General features: G+C 39.8%; 1 protein-coding gene across 5 annotated transcripts in view; it reads right to left on the bottom strand.

The window, feature by feature from the left end:
- The window catches only part of UNC13B (unc-13 homolog B), a 213,949-nt gene that overhangs the window by 68,876 nt on the left and 123,996 nt on the right, over positions 1-21,077 (bottom strand). For 4 of the 5 annotated variants that reach the window (XM_061426824.1, XM_061426825.1, XM_061426826.1 and 1 more), the window contains exons 9-10: positions 19,995-20,309; positions 17,663-17,753 (exon numbers count right to left, since the gene is read on the bottom strand). In XM_061426824.1, the coding sequence (XP_061282808.1) occupies positions 17,663-17,753; positions 19,995-20,309 (406 nt within the window). Of the gene's footprint in view, positions 1-17,662; positions 17,754-19,994; positions 20,310-21,077 lie in introns of those variants that run through there. The other variant, XM_061426828.1, reaches the window with a different exon arrangement.

The following is a 21,077-nucleotide window of genomic DNA, read 5'->3' as shown; positions in this document are numbered from 1 at the left end:
AGACACTGACACTCACGCAGAGTTGTGGGAAGGTTCAGAGCTGCAGGAGCTCTAAAGGGGAACCAAATGGGTGGGTTAGTCAGAAGACCACCTGGTGCACAAAACTCATCTTCAGCTAATGCATCTGAGATTTGCCACACAAAGACCGGAGGAGGGGCTCACCAATCGCAGTTCTCTCCTCTCATACAAACCAATCTACGTCTCCTTGGGGCTAAATACAATAGGCTAGGAAGCAAAGAATGTGTCTGCTCCAAACCCAGCCTGCCTTTTCAGATGTCACTACCAGAGTGGCTGGGTCAGAAGCAACACATGCCCACCTTTTCTTCCAGTGTCAACAATCACATCCACAAGGCGCAAAGGATAGGTTGACCCAAGCCTGACTTATGCAGGAATAAGCTTGTGATGCTTCTTTCTCTACAACTAAGTAAAGCCAGGAGCAACATGAAGAGGCTGGTATATGGTCAGACAACCTGGATCTGTTTCATGAGGAAAACACTCTGTTCTGGTGGCACAGTCTCTTTTTCCCCTGTCCTCTATAAACTACTCAGAAATTACATGCAGCAAAGAATGATGGGTGACGGGAGGTGGTTCTCCTTCTTCCCACAGGAACATGCCCGCTAAAGGAGTGAGCAGCCTGGCAGGGACACACTCACTTCACTGATGTGCTAAGACATAGTTGCTGCACAGTCTAAATCAGACTTGACAAGCTGCAAGGCAGGCCTAAGGAGTCACAAACTGCTGACAAATTTCAGTTCTATAATCAGGTCAAGCTCTGATTAGCAAAATTTTTAAAAGCTGATAAACTCTTCAGGACTGTCCAGCTAAACAGGTTTCCAGTCTAGACTTCTGAAGCGTGTGGTCCTATTTTCACTCCTGGAACTAATGATCAAAAATATACACAAAATATACACAGCAAAGCTGTGTACATGTCCACCGCCCTCTTAAATAAACTTAGTTAAAGTCACAGTTCCCAGATGAGGGCTCCTTAGGACTAAGGCTGGTGCTGACCTATATATCTGATTATATATTTCCTGGTCTAGTCCACAAAGTGAACTGGTCCTGCCTTAGTCTCTGTATCCCAAAGGAGCCAAGGGTCCATATGCTGAGAATTCTCTAGTGGGAACCCAAAATTCAAAATTTCAGGGGGAAGTAAACCTCTAGCACTATGTTCTGACTGGCTAATATTGATCAAATATCCCCTTCAATTCTTTGTGGCTTGTTCTGATATCTACCTGAGTGAACCCAATTCTGGAAAATTCTCTTAGTGTAGGCTCCTGTTTCTATAAGCTCTTCAAAATATGTGCCTAGCCAACAAACAAATCTCAAGTGTCTTGGGACTCAATGAAGGGACTCCCAAAAAGGAGGGGTTTTCCCTGTACAATTTTCTATATATTTAAATATATTTGGTTTGAGGCATTGAGTTATAGAAAACTAGCTAATGTTCAAAGAAGGAAGAGAAAACTTAAGGGATACCTATATTATTAGCTGGGGATCTCTGACAGATTACTAGGGGGAGAAAGGGCTTCCCTGGTGGCTCAGACAGTAAACAATCTGCCTGCAAGTTAAGAGAGCCAGGTTTGGTCCCTGGGTCAGGAAGACCCCCTAGAGAAGTGGGGGGGGGGTCCCCACTCTTCTTGCCTGGAGAATTCCATGAATGGAGGAGCCTGGTGGGTCCACGGGGTCATAAAGTGTTGGACATGACTGAGCGACTAACACACACACACACAGAAGAAAGGGAAGTACTCAACTAGGTAAAGCAGAAGTGAGAAAGCACTGGATTTAGCCTGAAAGCAGGGAATGCCCAAGGGAAACCCTGTTGGTGGTACAGGCATTGGAACCCTATGCTGACAGCTCACCCATACATCACACCCAGAAATAACCTCTCTCCTCAGACACAAGATCTTTAGAATCCCTATATTCTAATTCTCTATTCAATGACAGAATCCTCTTGCAAAATCCTTTATCCCCTCCTATGTCACAAAGTCTAATCAATTTACCTTCCTACCTATAAAATCGTCCCTTTTTCTACAACCCATAGTCTATGCTTCATTATCTCTCACTCAAGTTGCTTTAAAATATCCATCCTCCCTAGTCTCTCTTCCTCCAAAGCCACCTCCCTTTCACCCCTCCTTACTCCTAATCCATTCCTGACAATTTGTTAGAGGGATAGTTCTAAAATGGATAGATTTTTGTCACTCATTTTCTTAAAATCCTTCTGTGACTGCTCTCAGGAAAAAGTCCATGCTCGCTCCTTGGCATATTATCAAAGTTCTTTCTTGACCTGTCCATGTCTAGAGGAATCTAAAGTACCCCAATTCCCTAAGTTTGGTCAAACCAAACTCCTTACACTCACTGAATGTGCCATCCCGTCCTTTGTTCTTTCCATACGACACTGTCTAGAGTGCTAGCAGAGAGTAAAAACCAGTATGCTGAGGATGCTAAAAAACCTTACAAGTGCTTGTCAGAAAACAAGACAAAACAGCAAAAACTACTTTGGTATCTTGTTATGGGTTGAACTGTGTTTTTCAAAATCCATGTGTTGAAGTCCTCATCCTCAGTACCTCAGTGTGCCACCTTGTCTGGAGACAGCGTCTTTAGAGATGTAATCAAGTTAAAGTAAGGTCCTTAAGTTAAGCTCTATCCAATATGACTGGTATCTTTATTAAAAAAGAAGTCTGGACATAAAGATATAAAGAAAAAACAGTATGAAGAGACACAGGGAGAAGACGACTACCTACAGACCAAGGAAGAAGACTGGAATAGATCCTTCCCTTACAGTACTCAGAAGGAGCTAACCCCGCTTTACACCTTGATTTTGGACTTCTAGCCTCCAGAACTGTGAGACAATAAATTTTTGTTGTGTAAGCCACCCAGTCTGTGATCCTTTGTTATGGCAGCCCTAACAGACTAGTACAGTATCTCTGAGCATTAGGGGTCGCAAAGAGTCAGACACGACTGAGCAATTGAACTGAACTGAATACAATTTCACCAAAATAAATAAATAATAGAATGAATAATTACTAGGTACCTGGGTATAATACCAGGCATGATGAAAAGATATAATCCTTGCCCTTAGGGAGTTCATAACCTAACAGAGGAAATATTATGATATGGAGCACTGCTACACATACCCATATTCTGAGGAGTGTTAGCGCTTGTGCTTGGAAGACTGATAGTGCCATTTGCTGATAACGCACATACATGAAAGGAGGTCAAGGAGAAAGAAAAAACAATGAGTACAGTTTAAACATGCTGCATCAGGTACCTATGAAATTTCTGGTGACAATATCATAGGCACCGTGTCATGAGTGTGGAATTCATGAAAGAGGACTGAAGTAGATAAAGAAATCTGGGGTTCATTAGTGTATGGGTGAGATTATCGACAGAAGAGCATGAGATGGGAAACAGAACCCTGGAAATCAAGTTTTAAGGGGCAAGCAGAGAAAAAGAAATGCTGAAAGGGAAACAAAGATGGAACTGTCAGAAATAAGAAAAGGACTTCAAGGGACAGATATGGCCAAAGCCAAGAAGGAAGAGCATTCTGGGTAGAAACCAGTCAACAGCTTTTGTCTCACCTGTCATAAGAAATGCTCTAGGGTGTTGGTTTTCATCTAGAATGCCCTTCCTAATTTGTCATCTTTGGCTATTTATGTCTGAATGTCCTTAGGTGTGGACCAAATAAACACATTTCCCTAGCATGCCTGAAGATGACAACCAGCAAAGGAAAGTAGACACCCACAGAATTGGCAAAGATTATTTGCTACAACTCACCTCTTCCCTTTGGCTTGAAGATGTCTTATTTTATATATTTGACTGTACTTCAGGATATGCTTGCTTTGGAATGGTGGTAAATCTCAGCTGCCTTGTTTATGGAAAGAACACAACTTGCCACTTACAAGGAGTCATGGATCTCCTTAATGACTTGCTTAAGGAAGCAAGTTATCCCTTGGGTTTCTATCCTTCTAAGCTCATTATTTTATTTCTTGGCTATTTCTTGATATTTAATAACAACTGTTGATGTAGCCCTCTCTGGGAATTCCTCTGACAAGACTTCTCTGACCACCTTAACTCAAAGGGATTACTCCTTACTTTATAGTCTTATGGCAATTATTTTGTTATAAACCTTTTCATTCCTTTTGGACTAATTACCTATGGTCTTGCAATACCACTTCATACTTTTAAGCAATCTTCCCACAAAACTTTGCTGAGTGCCTAAGGAATCAAAAGTTATAGGGATAATTCGTTCCTGACCTCAAGTACGATCTAGGAAAGGAGTTAAGCTTCCAGATATACAAGGAAAATGCCAGTAGAAAGCAGAAGTAACAAGAAAATAAGTGGCCAGGAATAGGATCTCTGAATCCCTGAACTCTTTTTTTTTTTTTTTTAACCTACATGTACTAGGCCCTCAAGGCATATTAAACAGAGAAGACACTCCAGGTGAATACTGGAGTGTGTAGCTACTGCCTCCTCCAGGGGATCTTCCCAACCCAGGGATGGAACCCAGGTCTCCTGCATTGTAGGCAGATTTTTACCATCTGAGCCACCAGGGAAGCCCACTCCACATGAAAATTCACTCAATTCCTAAGACTTCTGACTCAAACTCTTGCTAGGCCTTCTAACTTATATCAGGCTGCACCATAAAGACATCTTGAATAGAAGAACAATTCCAATGACAAGTCAAGCAGTCTGCAACTTGACTCTTTGCTCCTGGGTCCATATCCTTGACTAGACATCTGAATTTCTCCCTGTGCAGGAGGAAGTACTAAAAAAAAAAAAAAAAAAAAAATCAAAGGCCCAAATCAGTTTTTTTTACCTGCCTTTTCATGCCCCAATTTATTTCCAACTGAAGAGCTCCTGCCTCCAGCATTACAACTGGAGTGTCTATTCTTTGGGCCTGGAATGAGAGGGCAGCCTTTGGCAATGTCTAAAGGTTAATGTGAGGGACTAATATGTATAATAAAAGACACAGGTGAAATGTATGAGAATTTGTAAGAGTAAATATTTCTACCTTTCAAGGTGTTGGTTTGGATGAGAATCAGGGAAGGCTCTGTGAAAGAGGCAAAACTGAAGAGAAGAAAAGGCATTCAAGGCAGAGGATATAGGATAAACAAAGATATGAAAAGGACAAAAAGGTTGGAAAGGAAGGAAAAGTAACATATACTAAATGTTAATAACATGCCAGTTCCTACCCTACATGTATTATCTTATTTAATCCATATTTATTAACGGAGGCAAACAGTATCCAATTCGGAAATGAGAAAACTAAGTTTATAAGAGACTGGGTGACTTGCCTAAGGTTACATAGTCGGTAAGTGGTGGAGCCATACCTCAAATTCAGGCTCTTGCTAATTCCAAGGCTCAATTTCTTCCAACTGTATGATATGTGCTCTGGATTAACAAAGGTTAGCAAAGTAGGTTGGACCAATTTATGGTGGTCATGGATGTCAAGCTAAAAAGTTGAAATTATAATTTAACTACCAATGGAAAGAAAAACTAATGTTTTTTAAGAAAAAAAATTTTCATTCATTCATTTACTCATTCACTCAGTCACATATATCTGTTAAGACTTGCTGGATGCCAGGCATCAGGGATATAAAGTTTAACAGACACAGTCTCTATTTTGTATTGCCATGCTCTTTTCACCTAGCTTTTATTTAAACTTTTTATTGAATTGTAGCATACATACAAAAAAGTACACAAATCAAAAGTACACCAATGTAAACAGAATTCAGATCAAGGACAGAACATCATCAGAATTTCAGAAGCCCCACTACACTTGTATCTAGTTACTACCTACCCCCTTATGCCAAAATAATCACTATCCTGAAATCTGACACCACAGGTTACTTTTGCCTGTTTCTGAATTTAATACAAAAGGAGTCACATAGTAGCTACTCTTTCAAGAAATATATAATCTTGAGGGCAAACAATTCCAGGACAGTATGATAAACACCAAGATCGACTATATATAAAATGCTATAGAAAGAGAGAAAAATGTGTATCTAATTCTAAATGGGGACTTTCAGGAAGGCTTCAAAGGATGTGACATTTAAGTTGAACCCTGAGCACAAGCAGTAGCCATGACTAATGCTCTTTTTCAGAAAGATAAGTCTGATAGTGGAATACACAACAGATTCCAAGAAAAATAAATAAAAGCAAGAAAACAACTGGAAGACTATTACCATAGTCTAAGCAGTAAAGAGAACATGAATGCAGAGAGGAACAGAGAGGGGACTGATAAAAGATATTACAGAGAGAAAAAGAGCAAGATCTGGCAAATGAGCTAATGTAGGAGGTAAAAGAGAAGGAAGAATGACACCATAATTTTGAGTGGGTGAACTAGCAAAATGATGGTGATGTTAATACAAACAGAGAACAAAGGAAGAGGAACAGGCCCAAAACGGAAGCTTCAAACATTGAGATATTGTGGTAACACAGTAGCAGATAACTAGATATGAAGGATAGAACCTAAGGAAAAAAGGGAGGGTGAGAAGTATATATTTGGGAATCATCTGCTTGAAAGGCTTGTTGGGAGTCTACTGGCTGCCCGGCATGGAAGCCAGGATCAAGCACAGTACTGGCCATAGAGCAGTTCAATTAGTGTATATCAATCAATGACTGGATTAGAGGCTGAGCAGATGCAGATTTGAGATTAAAAAAGATGCCTGAGGAGGAGAGTATAGAAAGAAGAGACAGAGACAGACAAGAAAGGAGGCAAGCAAGGCACCAAAGAACCAGAAGAACCCATGAAAATAGGAAGCTACAAGTAAGGAGTTTCAAAAGTTACTAGGGAATGCCACAGAGTAAAATGAGAATAGAGACTGAAGTATCTGACCAAAAAAAGTGTTTAATATTTAAGTTAATGATGGATATTTCTATCTACTCTCTGGCCTACAAGCTCCTAAATAATAAGAAAATGCTGGGAACTTCTCTGGCGGTATAGTGGTTGAGAATCCACATGCTGCGGGACAACTAAGCCCACACGCCCCAACTACTGAGCCTGTGTGCTGCAACGGAAGACCCAGAGCAGGCAAACATTTTATTTTTAATTCTTTTAAAAAGAAAATATCTTACAAATAGCCCCAACAGTACCTAGTTGTACCCACTTATTAGCTGGCTTGATTATTTTAAAAGGAATAACTATATTAGCTGCTTCCTTTTAAATAACTTTTGCAGATGAATTCTCTCTTACAGAGCAAGAATTCCTTCCCAGACAGGATCAAATGCTCCCAATCGCTGTATAGTCACATAAGCAGCAAGAGTGAAAGCAGAAGAAAGCAGAAAGGACTGCTTTGTTTCTTATTCCTTCCATATACATTTACAAAGTACTTCTCTTTGCTAACACTATGTCCGGAAAATACCACCAGCAGGAGTGAAGGCCTGCTGCCAGAACCTGACACCCTCCTCTGACTCTAGGTGGGCTAATGATATGACAGCATTCCTTAGAAATGTTCCAACATACTCCTCAGAAACCAGAGCCAAACTCCACCTTTTGAAACAAGGCGTCCCAAATCCCAGTCCCAGATGTGACGTCTTATAGTTCTCAAGGTTCACTCACAGTTTAGAATGAGATCTAAGGTTTACAGAAGAACAATCACTGATAACCACCCAGTTTCAGGACATAAATGGGTCCAGAATATTTCAGAGAAAGGTTAAGCATTTCCCCTGACAAGTACACAAAAACAGCAAAGTATTTCCACAGTGCCCAGGGTATAGCCTTTGGCCTGCTCTCCCAGGCTCCTCAGGGTAAAGCACTCCACAGATGTTTTTCCTTGCAGGTCCCAGAGAAGCACCATATATAGACAGCCTCATCTGAGAGATCCGCATAGCAAGTTATCCCAGGAACACCATGCCATCTGTAGTCTAGAGCCCTGTAAGAGCCTGAAATCCTCGGGACTGGCTCTATGCCACTTCAACCATCGGAAGCAGCTTCACTGGGTTCCCATTTGGCAGCAAAGCCTCCAGCTGTGCTCCCCAACACCTTTGGCGGGTCACTAAGGCCTAGGCTAGGGAGGTCATGAGAAAGCCCTGTCAACACTTCAGTAATCAGAACTCCACTGATGACTTAGGCAATTGTGTATAAAGCTCTGCCCTCAAAAATGCATTTTTCTATGATCTCACCAAAACTATGGAGAGGGGACAGTTATTATTTCTAATTTTACTTTGTTCAAGTTCTCTCAGATTTTGAGACTAAGCTACTGCAAGGACCTAGTTCTTTGTATTTCTAGTTGAGGCCTAAATTTTATTAGTAATAGGGATAAGAGTAAACAAATACAAAAGGCACTGGATATCATGCATGGGTCTGCATACAGCAGCCTAGAGAGCATATTTCCCACCAACTAGACCTTGGGAAATAAAAGATTCTCAGCTGAGAAACACTGATGCTTCTGAGCCATCTTCTTCCCCCTTCTGCCCAAGTTTTTGTCTGCTAGGGCTGCTATAACATACTACTACAGACTGGGTGGCTTAAGGAACAGAAATTGATTCTTACAGTTCTGGAGGCTGGGGGTCCAAGATCAACGTGGCAGCTAGGCTGGTTCCCTCTGAGGCCTCTCTCCTCGGCTTATGTAGACGGCCATCTTCTCTCTGTCTTCACAAGACCTTCCTTCCATGTATGTGTGTATCCTAATCTCTCCTCACAAGGATATAGTCAGATTTCAGCAGGGCCTATCCAAAGTACCTCAGTTTATTGTAATTACCTCTTCAAAGGCCCTATCACTGAATACAATCACATTCTAAGACGCTGGGTATTACAACTTCAACATAGGAACCAGGGAGCGGAGGGCAATTCAGCCCATAACAGGTAGAAAAGGTAAAATCAGAGCTTTTAGGAATTTAATATGAAAACTCATCAGGAATTTAAAGGCAGGGGAATAAAGGCTACAATCTAGAACCAAAATCCAGGCACCCTGCTGTTTTCCTTTCTCATGTCAAGAGTCTTTGGACTAGAGTAGAAGGAACATTCTAGTTGTTGGCTTTAGAGAAAAAGAATTAAGCCAATCTCAGCTTTCATCCCTGCTCTGGCCTGCTGCCTACCTGACATGGAGTACATGAGCAGAAGGACCATTTGAGTCCTTTCTGGATATTTCTGCTCAGTTCAGTGCAGATGGGAGAAGAAGAGGTAGAGGCCTTTTCTCTGTGTATAAAGGAATATGCAACAGCTTAATTTCTTAAGGATATCATTACTATTACCCATTCAGCTTCATCTCTGGAACTTCCCTCTGCCTAGTTTTTACCAAAACAGTTAAATTCCAAAGACTGAGCTAGATTTGTATATTAAAATAGCAGAACAGGAGGTGCTGAGACTATCAGGCTGTAGCAAGACCTAGTAGCTCAAGGGCATGCTTCTATTACTAACAAACTGGGCAAGTTTCTTCCACACCCTGTAAAAGCAAACAACATCTTACTGCTTCAGAGGCTCCGGTGATATTGCCAATTTCCTCACAGACATTTAAGAAGTGAGCAGAGAAGAAATTCAGAAAAGGGAGACTGAAGAGACATCAGAGAAGATGAACACTAGAGATGGTTTCTTAGATGTAAAAACAAGAAGGAGTGTGCAGGCACATCAAATACTGCAGTGAGTCCAATAAGATAAAGACTTGAAAACAACCACAGGATAAGGTAGCAATGGACCTTCACAAACACAGTTTTAATGAGCTGACAATGAAATAATCTGGGAAAAACTTTCCTCAAGTGTATGCCTTGGAAAATAACTCCTACAGGATGCTTTTTCAAATCAGAGTTTCATAATTTAAAAAGTTTAATGCTCTGTATTTTTTCCCCTCTTGAAGAATCACAACAAACCTAAATATATTCAAGTTTCTGAGAAGTCCTGTGATAAAGCCATCTGTTTATGTTGCACTCTATTGGAACTCAGTGTTTTCCAAATGTCTTTGACCATAAAACTCTTCATCAAATGATAAAGAATCTACTAACATTTCTAGAAAATGGAGTCCTATGAAACACACTTTGGAAAACAGGGTTCTAAGATGACGGTGGTAGATACTAGTATTAAGAAGGCTCTGGAGTTAAATAGGTCTGGATTCAAATCTGGTTCTAACTCTTACCACACAGGTGATCCTGGACAAGTTTCTTTCTAAACCTCAGTTTCTTAATCTACAAAATAGGCCTAATCACATAAGCCTAATTTGTAGAATTATTATAGGGATTCACTTGGATAATGCATGGAAAGCACTTAAAATAATAGTCTTCAATAATGATTACTATGATAATGATGATGACAAGGACTATGGAAAGTAATTGAGATTAGAAGGAAAACTGTGATGTACACACTAACGTTTTCAATGACTGAACGGGGAGTTATGCAAAAGTTGAGGTCTAATTTCAACAAGGAAGGCAGGTGTGAGAACAGTTTATGCAAGGATCTAGTAATGGCCTTGAAGTGGCAAAGAATGCCAGAGAAAACCAAACCTCATTCCTGATCCAGTAATACATGGGTCATTTTCAAAAAGGCATAGTCTCCACATAAAAGGGCTTTAATGAACTGACAGGTTTAAGCCAGTAAAGAATGTATCTGTACTGGTATCAGATATCAGGTAAGGACTCCACAGTTTTCCAAAGGACAGACAGGGCCTGGAGGGCTCTTGTCTAAGAGAGGTCTCTCTAATCTGTGAAGCGGCAGTAGGGCCTGTTCTTAGGTAGGGCTTACCGAAAGTCTGAAGTGGGGTGCTAAAAGCTGTGGTTAAGAGAGATCCAAAAGTATTGGGGTTTACTACAGGAACATTGCGGAAGTAGCAAAATATCAGAAACAACCATCTAATTGAGATCCATCAATAGAGAAGAGAGTACACAAATTGTAATACATCCACAGAAAAAAAATACTATGCAGCTATTTTTGAAATGCAGTAGCTCTTTATGATAGGGAAAAATCTTCAAGATGCAACAATAAATGAATAAAAAGTGAAGGACAATGTATGCAATACACATAGACACATGCTTATAAATGCATTTTACCTCCAGACTGATTCAAAAGACACAGGTAACAAAGAGATGGGGGAGATGGCCTGGAAGTCTGAAGCAGGAGGAAAACTTTACTTTATACGTATCTTTTTCATATAACTTTACATTTTTATATTTATTACTTATTCAAGTCATTCTTTAGTTTTTTGTTTTATTTTTTTTTCAGTGTTACAATAGAAATCGTTAGGGAGAAGGCTGAGAGATTTTGAGGAAAAGGAAGGATCACTGTGGTCTCCATGAGGGCAAAAAGCTGAGGTAATAAAAGTTAAGATAGGCAGACATGACCAGAGCAAAATTCCTGGAGTTTAAAATTACAGAAAAAGTGCTTCTCTTGTGCAACTAAGCCTAAGACATGGGGTCCTCAAAGGCCCTCCCTTGAACCTCACTATTTTCTGAAGAGGAATTAATTTTTTAGGGCTTCAACAGCCACACAAGGTGCATGTCTCTTTGCTGGGGAGAGAGTCACAGTCAGAAGAGAACTTTGCAGGAGAGAGTCAGTTTGTTCTGTCTTCATGATCTTTCTTGAGAAAATGTTGATTCATCCCTCAAGCTAACCAGCTACAATCTTGGACCTCTTGGGATGGCCCCATTTAAACACGAGCCTTCTAATCTATTTGCTCAGTTCCATCTCTGCCACTGACTCTCCTCCATCAGCTTTCTTTAGCAACCTAAGAACTTCTGTCAAGTCTTCCTCATGGCCTACCTCCATGCCATCTCCTTCACTGTCCCTTCCACCTGGAACACCCACCCACCTGCTGCCACCGCAGTCTCTGTTTCTAGAGCTAAAAAGTCTCACCTCCTCCCCCAGATTTTTCTGCAGCTAAGCCAAATAAGGTACAGAATCACATCCATTCCACCCACATTACCAACATTACTGCCTCAACAGCATTAGCAATGTCAAACACTCATTAAGTACATATGGCCAGGTACTCAGCCAGCCCAGATACAGAGATGACCTATATGACCTCTTCCCTTAAGTTGCTGACAGTCTTACAGGAATGGCATAAGGGTAGCTAGGTCCATATGGCACTTTCTCAAAGTCTATTGAATGCACTATAAGCTAAAGAAGTGTAAAAGATCTACAAACCTATGCTGCTGCTGCTGCTAAGTCGCTTCAGTCGTGTCCAACTCTGTGCGACCCCACAGACGGCAGCCCACCAGGCTCTGCTGTCCCTGGGGTTCTCCAGGCAAGAACACTGGAGTGGGTTGCCATTTCCTTCTCCAATGCATGAAAATGAAAAGTGAAAGTGAAGTCACTCAGTCATGTCTGACTCTTAGCGACCCCGTGGACTGTAGCCCACCAGGCTCCTATGTCCATGGGATTTTCCAGGCAGGAGTAGTGGAGTGGGGTGCCACTGTAATCAAAAAATGCCAATTAAAACAAAGAGATACCATTCTTCTTCTGCCAAATTGACTAAAAATTTCTAAAACAGTAATACTCAATCTTGGTGCAAGACATTCAATTACTGAAAGTATAAATTGGAAAAACTTTTCTGAAAACACGGGTAGAAGCTTATCATAAACCTTTAAAAGGCATGCACTTTTAAACTCAGCAATTTATCTGACTACTTTCAGAAAGCTAAGTTAAATAATCAGAAATGAAAAGAAACTTATGTATAATGATATTCATCATAGCTTTATTTATAACAGTAAAGAAATAAGAGGAACTGTTAAGGAACATCTACATGATGGAATACTGTAATCTACCAATAATCATTAAAACATGCTTTTGAAAAATACTTAATAACTCAGAATAAAGCTCACAAGACAATACCTAAGGGAGAAAAATTCTAAATTCACACATAGTAATATAAACTCTGTTAACTTTATATTAATGTATATATAAATTATATAACATAGCTAACTTCAATAGTTAGTATTTTGCTGTTATTGGCTTTAGGTGCTGGGCCTTGGGAAACTTTCTTTTTAAAGAATTACGAGAAGATAAAGAAGTACAGGGAGATTTCTGTGGAAATGCTAATGGGCTTTTCTGATGACTTAAGCATCCATAAAAGACTGGCTAAACACTCTGCCAGGTTCTATATTGAGCTCTAGAACAGCAGCAATAAAAAGCATAGCCCTGGCATTCAAAGATCTTACAAGTACACAGGATGGATGTAACAGTAAACAAGTAACTCCATTAAACGCAAATTTAGCCAAAGTACGGTAGTCTCTCCTTATTCTGGGGCTATGTTCCAAGACCCCAGTGGATGCCTGTATGTATATATAAATTAACAGTAATAATTAATGATAGAACAATTATAACAATATAGTTATCTCTCAGTATCCACAGAAAATTGGTTCCAGGACCTGCCATGAATATCAAAATCCAAGGATGCTCAAGTCCCATAGTTGGCCTTTGGGATTCAAGGTTGTGCATCTGCAGATTCAACCAATCAGAGACTGCATAGATCTACAGTGTTTATTTTTAAAAACCCACATATAAATGGACCCATGCAGTTCAAATCCGTATTGTTCAAAGGTCAACTGTATACTGTAATAAAATTTATGTGAATGTGGTCTCTCTTGCTCTCTCTAAAACTGTAAAAACCTAATGCTTTTTCTAATTTTACTAAGCATTTATCACACACTATGACCACAACTTTTGCAGTTTGAGGTGTGACAGCAAAACTAGCATGAATTTCTTTTTCCTTCTTACCAATTTCATGGTTAGAAGATTCATCCTAACTATAGATCTTAGCCACCTCAATGTATCATTTTTTCTTTCCTTATTTTAAATTTACTTTTTAAAAAACTTTTTCTTTTGTATTAGAGTATTGCCAATTAACACTGTTGTGATAGTTTCAGGTGATAAAACAGTGAAGGGACTCAGCCATACATATACAAGTATCCATTCTCCTCCAAACTCCCCTTCCATCCAGGCTGTCACAGAACATTGAGCAGAGCTCCATGTGCTGTACAGTAGGTCCTTGTTGATTATCCATTTTAAATACAAAAGTGTGTATATGCCCATCCCAAACTCTTAACTATCCCTCTTGCCTTTTAAAAATCAAGAACTTTCAACCATTTCTCTTAAAGGAAGCACTTTACTGCTTTTCAGTGGTATATATGAATTGCCAGACACATGCACACACACTACTTTTATATAAGAATAACTAATAGAACTCTATTTGGTGCTCTGTAATGACCCATATGGGAATAAAGTCTAGAGAATAGGTATATTGTACATGTATGGCTGATTCACTGTGCTACACAGCAGAAACTAATACAACACTGCAAATCAACTGTACTCTAATAAAAAACTAATAAAAAAATAAAAGAGAAAAGTGAAAAAAATAATGAATTGCTAGCATCACTACTCTTGCACTCTGGAGCCATTATTAAGTAAAATAATGGTTATCTGATGACAAAGACTGCCATCTCATGACAGTCAATTGGAGCTGAGACGGCTACTAAGTGTTTAATGGGTGGGATATGTTGAACAAAGGGATGATTCACATCCAGAATGAGAAGGAGTGGGACAGCATGAGATTTCATCACACTACTCAGAAAAGCATTCAATTTAAAACTTTATTATTATTTCTGGAACTTTCCATTTATTATTTTTGGACTGTGGCTAACTACAGGTAACAAAAACTGCAAAAGGCGAAACCAAAGATACAGGTGGGAGTCTACTCTATGCACAGAGTCTGGAAGTTTTACCCAAAAACTGACACCTGACTGGATATAAAAGATGTGGATGAATAGTTAGAGACACAGAGAAGGAGAAAGAGTATTTATTCCATGCATGGAAACAGTAAGTACTTTGAACAAAAGATTTTATATATTGGAAATGTTGACTAAACAGAGTATGGAAAGAAGCAACACTGGAAAGGAATGTAGTCTATATCATTGCTATTCAAATTCTTTCTGCAAAGGATCTGGTTTTTTTATTCCCAATATGTCATGACATTACTAGTAAGAGTTTAAGTTGGTGGAAGGCAGATATACTTTGGGATAGTTATTAAAGTTTTTCACAAATATCCCAATCTATCTATTTCAAGGTATACCATTTGCTTGAAGTTATATATGATTATATAATTTGGTTAAGCCATAGAAATGTAAGCAAAAGTGACATGCTGTATCTTCTGGGCCAAAGAGTAATCTGCTATGTTCTCTTTCATTTGTTATCTTTTCTTTCCCTCCACCACCAATATCGGCAATGTTCTAGAAGCTGGCTGATCACTTACCCTGGATTGCACAGAAGATAACAAAGTAGAACTTCTCAACATACAGGATGATAAGAAGCATGAGCAAAATAAACCTTTGTTGTTTTAAGACACTGATAAATGGAGAGCAATATTTATTGAAATTATAAACACATATCCCCTCAGATATATTTGAACACACAAAAAATGATGTATGTAAAAGGTAATCATTTGCAATATGGTTTGTTATAGCAAATGGCTCAAAAGAACCAAATGAACATCAACAGAAGACAAATTAAATACTGTAGTTCATTCATACAATGAAATATTATGCAACCACTTAAAAAGAAAAAAGTTCTCCTAGAGCTAATATGGAAGAATCTCCAAGTGAAAAAACAAGATATTCCCTGTGTGTATAATATACCATTTTTTTTTTTTTTTGGTAAAGAAAAAATGGGGGATTAGAATATAATTAATACTTACACCAGCATAGGGAAATTCTATAATAATAAGAAACTAACAAAAAATTATTATCTTAGGGCAGATAGGTGGAACTTCCAATTACTCAGAAAGAAAGTCCCTGGTGCCATACTTAACTTCTTACTGTCTCACAACCTCAATCAATCTGCCAGCAAATCTCATCTTAAGTATAAATGGTGTACTTCTGCCTCTATCTTCAGCTGTTATCAGATCCTTCTTTAAACTCTGGCTTCCCTTCCTCCTCTTGGCCACATCTAATCAGCTTTCAGTTACATGACCTGTGTTAAGAATATATTTACTACTGTTTCAATATTCATTAAATTGCAGTCATTCTTGGTTACTCTTAAATAAACCATGCTTTTCTCTAGATGATTCCAAGCTTTGGCAACTGCTTTAGCTATTCTTGAGAGACTCTGAATTGCCTCTTAAAAGGCCTTAACAAACCGCTCCAATACATTCTTGTTTTTCTCATTCAGAACTCTTCTTCTACATGGAGATTATTTATTTTCCTTTATTATAATTATGAGACCCTTACTTTTGAAAAATTAGTAATAAAAAACTGATGGAAAAAAAAGAGAAATCTCTTCCTTATAGTAGTATGCCAACTAATGAATGTAGAAAGGATAATGGAAATAGAAAGTTACCATTTGGCAACCAGCGTTTGTGGTGGTAGATTCAGACAGGAGTCATACATGGATCCTTAGCCTGTACATGGAGATTTGATGAGAACGAGATACTGGCATCGTCTCAGAGTACGGAACCACAAAACACTTAGGAATTGCCAAGAAAAAATGGTGCCTAACAGTGGAGAAATCTAATTGATACAACCTTAACTAGGTGATTAAGGTCAACATTACAAGGGGCAGGACAGGCTGACAACATGTACTTTCTGATGCAATTCACTAAAAAGAGTCCAATATACCATTTTTGTGTAATCTCTGCCAAGGAAGTATGGCCTGAGTCTGGACATGAGGAAACACTAGACAGACCCAAAGTGAAGAATACAAAGTGAAAGGCCTATAGTATCCTTCAAAAACAAGAGGAACTGTTTCAGATTAAAGGAGATTAAGAGACAAGATTACTAAATGCAACATATTAGCCTGAGTTGTATCCTGGACCAGAGAAGAGACATTGTTGGGACAGTTAGCAAAATTTGCATGGGGTTTTGATGACAGTGTTGTCATTGTGGATTTCTTGGTTACAGTGGAGAGCAGCCTTGCCTTTTTGTAAAATACAAAAAGGAAAACATCATGCCTCTCCCTTTCTCTCAAATGGTTCAGCAAAAGATTAATCATTATGGATGCAGGGTGATAAAGCAAAAATAATACAAAATGTCAATAACTGGGGCACTTTGGTGAGCAGGATATGGGAGTTCTTTACCGTTGGTCAACTTTTCTCTTAAGTTTTAGGTTATTTCAAAATAAATTACTTTTAAAGTGTGTTTACACAGGTAAGCATGCTTTCATTTTTAACAGCTGCCAGGTATTATAGTACTGACAGCCACTTGTCATCATTTAAAAACCACCTTTCTGCCTGAAGACTGACTACTGAAACACAAATAAAGATACTCCAAACTTGGAACATTGAAAATGAAAAATATTTCTATTTTTATTTTTTTACATTAGTTTAGATATTAATGTGTTGATGTTTTAGACCTTAAATGAGGGGAGCCCACAGAAATTTCTGAGTAAAATTTCCAACCCTGTAAAAGTCAGCCAGTGGCACTTGAACTGGCTGGCCAAAGGAAATAACAACTAACCCTAACAGGCCCTGAAACAGTCTCCTATCCTAAACTCGAAATAGCCTCTCCGGTGATAGTAGTACCAAAACAGCATTTAATAACAGACCCACCAGGTCTATTTGAGTTCCATTATTTAGGGTAGAAGGAAGTCAACAGCTACCTCCCCATCTCTTAAGGCTCTAGGTTACTTGTCATGCATTCCCAGAGGCACACTATAATATGACTAATCACTGGCTGCTTCTTCAGCACCATATGTCTCCCAATTTCAAAGCAAAAACTGTCCCAGCTAGAACCGGAACAACAGACTTCCTACCTCCTGCAGCTGGAGTCGAACCTTGGTAACTGCTCGGATCCAGTGCGCTCTGGCTTGGGTAAATGGCGAAGATGCAGTCTCCTCAGGAAAACTTGTAACAGAGAAAAGAATGTTCGTTAAAAATAAGCCCAGGTCACAGGATGACAGTGCTCAAGTCAAAACTGCCAAATACCTAAAATTAAAAGGTTTGCATTCATGCCTATACTTGTCTAGTGATTCAAGCCACTAAAACAGCATATCCTGAACATCCAACATGAAAAAAATTCTTCTCTAAAATGACAATTGCTTTTAGCTTTTCATCTGTTCCCTCTCTTTCTTTCCCTTTTTCCACTCACCTGATGAGGCAGCTCACTGGAACAGTTAGGGGTCAGGATACCAAAAGCAGTGACGAGGGCCCTAAGTCAGTGGCTAACAAGGAAACGGTGCAGAGGGGCGTGGAGTAGACCTCTTTCCCGCCTCTCAGGATGGCCACTCTCCCCTGGGGGCTCTACATAGCATCCTGGGGGCAGAACTGTGTTTCTGCAAACCCTTTCTACTCCACTAAGTGTTTTGGAAGGCCTATCAATTCCTAGTCTACATCAAAGCACTAAGAAAAAAGGCAGAGCCCTCCTCCTGCTGTGATCTTGTTCCTTGAGCTGCCTCAGGAACATCCTAAGTGCAAGGAACAACACACATAACAAAGGAGCTCCGAGGCAGAAACACTAGCCTATATTAAACAAATAATCATCTAGGTTTTACCTGTGGAATAGTGGTTCATTCTTGGTGATGATGCTTCTCCCCTCGCTCACTGGCATCTATCGCCAAGGCAGTAAACAAGAAACCACCATACAGACACACAAAATATATGCTAGGCACTGATGTCACTTAACTGCATCAGTTGTTTTAAAACATCTGTGGGCACTTCTGAAACCAGCCTGGATGTCACTTGCACAGCTAGGATCTGGGATGACAAAGCCATGAGAGAAGGACGGGCACTTCTGCTGCTTGACCAAGAACTCTACCCAGACAATAACATCTTTAAAGTCCAAAGTCTACAAAGAGCTATCTTTCAGTGAGTTGTCAGTCAAGTTAAAAAAAAAAGCTGGTCCAGAACTCAGTCTCTCTGATGTCTTGTCTACTAGATGAGCCACCAGAGACAACTAAAAATCAGGAAAACAAACAGAAAATAATTTTCTACCTTCGAGTGGTACAGTAGAGGCATCAACTGTTTTCTAACTTTTACCATATAATCAGTGTTCAGTGCTCTGATCTTCCCATGACCTTGAAATTTGAGAATTTAAGTCACACCTAGCTCTTGTCACTCTACTCCAGTGGTTTTCAACTAAGGACAGTTTTGCCCCTCAGGAGAACTCTGGCAATAATATCTGGAGACATGTCTGGTTTTCACACCAAGAGCTGCTGGTGTGAAAACATGTAGTGTGCAGACATGTAGTGTGCAGAGGCCAGGGATGCCACTAAACATTCTACAAGGCGTACAATAGCTCCCCATAACAAATGATAATCTGGCTCGGGGAGTCCCCTGATGGCCTAGTGGTTAAGACTCGGTGCTTTCACTGTGGAGGCCTGAATTCAACCCCTGGTCAGGAAACCACACCACATGCTGCACAATGTAGCTAAAATATCAAAAACAAAACAAAACAAAAAAACGAAGAAAGAATTATCTGGCTAAAAACGTTAATAGTGCCAAGACTGAGAAACCCTGCTTTGTCCCAACCTATCAGCAACTTACTGACCAATTTAGCTCAACAATAACAATACTCAAACTCAGTACTAAGCTTCATTATGTGACTGTTAAAAGGACAAGTTTAAAATTTTCCTTCTTCTGGGTACCAACTGCCAGATGTACTGCTAGGCCCCAGGGAGACAGAAAGGTGATTTAGATCTGGCTTCTAGATCAGTTCTTTAACTGCCTCCCAGATTAGTCAAGAGAAAAAAAAAAAAAAGAAAAACAATGTTCACCAAAAAAATTTAAACATTAATAGGCTAGGAAGCCTGTTTTATTTGAAGCAGCTCCTCTGAATGAAATAATCTTCAGGGCTCAGGTCAGTTCCAGACTCAGAGGTTGTCATACATGGGGTCAACTAGTAAGCCAAGAACTACAGACTCTAGAAGGCCTGGTACACTGCAGCTACAATGTTCTTCAGAGTTCCTTGAAATACTTTGGTAATTACACCAGAAAACAATGGAAGCAGTGCAGAGATGAGCCTCAGTATCCTGATCACAACCATACCCAGCTGCAGGGAAACAAACAGAGCAATTGCATTCTGTCAGCAGTACCATAGGGCAGGTACTGAGGAAACCATATGAGCTCCTCAAGGTAGCCATGACCTACCTCTCCTGGGGGCTTCGGACAAGGTCTTTGTGTAGCACCATATCTGGGGGTGGATGGGCTATGGCATCTTCTTTCATCTCCTTGGGTTCACACACTCCCCTCTTCTCCTCTTCACCTGTCACCTCCAAGGCTTTCTCTTGTTCTCCAAAACCCACTTGGCCATCCCTGGAGAGGCTGCTGGAGCTGTGGCAGGAATGAATGGAGTCCCTCTCCCGACGGTCATCATCTTGTTCATGACACTGGTCCAGTTCACTTAACTGAGAGCTTCCTTGACTCACGTTACAGGAGGAGCCATACCTACTACTGCTGGTGGGGCTGTGAGAATGAGAGGAGGACAGATTAGTAAATAAATACAAACTAAACACTGGAACAAAATAATGAATGAATCCAGGAAATAATGATTCTATTAGTGGCAAGGATCACAAACAGGAGGTTCCTGGGAAGAGAGGAGCAAAGTTCACATTCTAGAAGAACTAGGCTCTATTCAGCAAAATCACAACAAGGAAAAACAACACAGCATGCTGGGTTCTCCAATAGCACTTAGCCCCAACCCTGCAACTGACTTTGAAGAATTTTTTATCTTAATCTGCTATTTTGTAAGCATTAAGAATTATTCAAATAGTCTGTTTATGCCTAAAATTCTCTGCTCGAACTTCTTAAAAACAACCTGTCCAGTGGCTGTAATCAAAGTTTTCTAATTTTCACAAAGTAAAATGGATAGATGAACTCTACTCCCTTTTTCTGTTACCTATTAAATTGAGAACTCTTTTCTTCCTCTCTAATTGGAAATATAAAGGTCTGTTCCTCAGAATGTGCAAAGGAAAGTGAATATGTTCCTTCAATTGTCCCTCAACCACCTGCACAAGGTAATGGAAGCCAAATAGAGGCTAGGACAAAGAAATTCCTCAGGGAGAATGGTCTCATTGACATGAATGTTACCGTGGTATCCCTGGCAGCATAGGAAGTATCCCAGAGCCATCTATAACTGAGTTCCTCTCAGGTCATGGCTCAGTTTTGGACAAAATGGACACAGTCCAACTCCAAGATCTGAGTCAGGGCCACATTAATGCATTTTTGTTCCTG

This window comes from Bos javanicus, chromosome 8 (genome assembly GCF_032452875.1).
Source record: "Bos javanicus breed banteng chromosome 8, ARS-OSU_banteng_1.0, whole genome shotgun sequence".
NCBI lineage: Eukaryota > Metazoa > Chordata > Mammalia > Artiodactyla > Bovidae > Bos > Bos javanicus.
The sequence above is the reverse complement of the archived record's forward strand: the minus strand, read 5'-3'. Positions and strand labels throughout refer to the sequence as shown.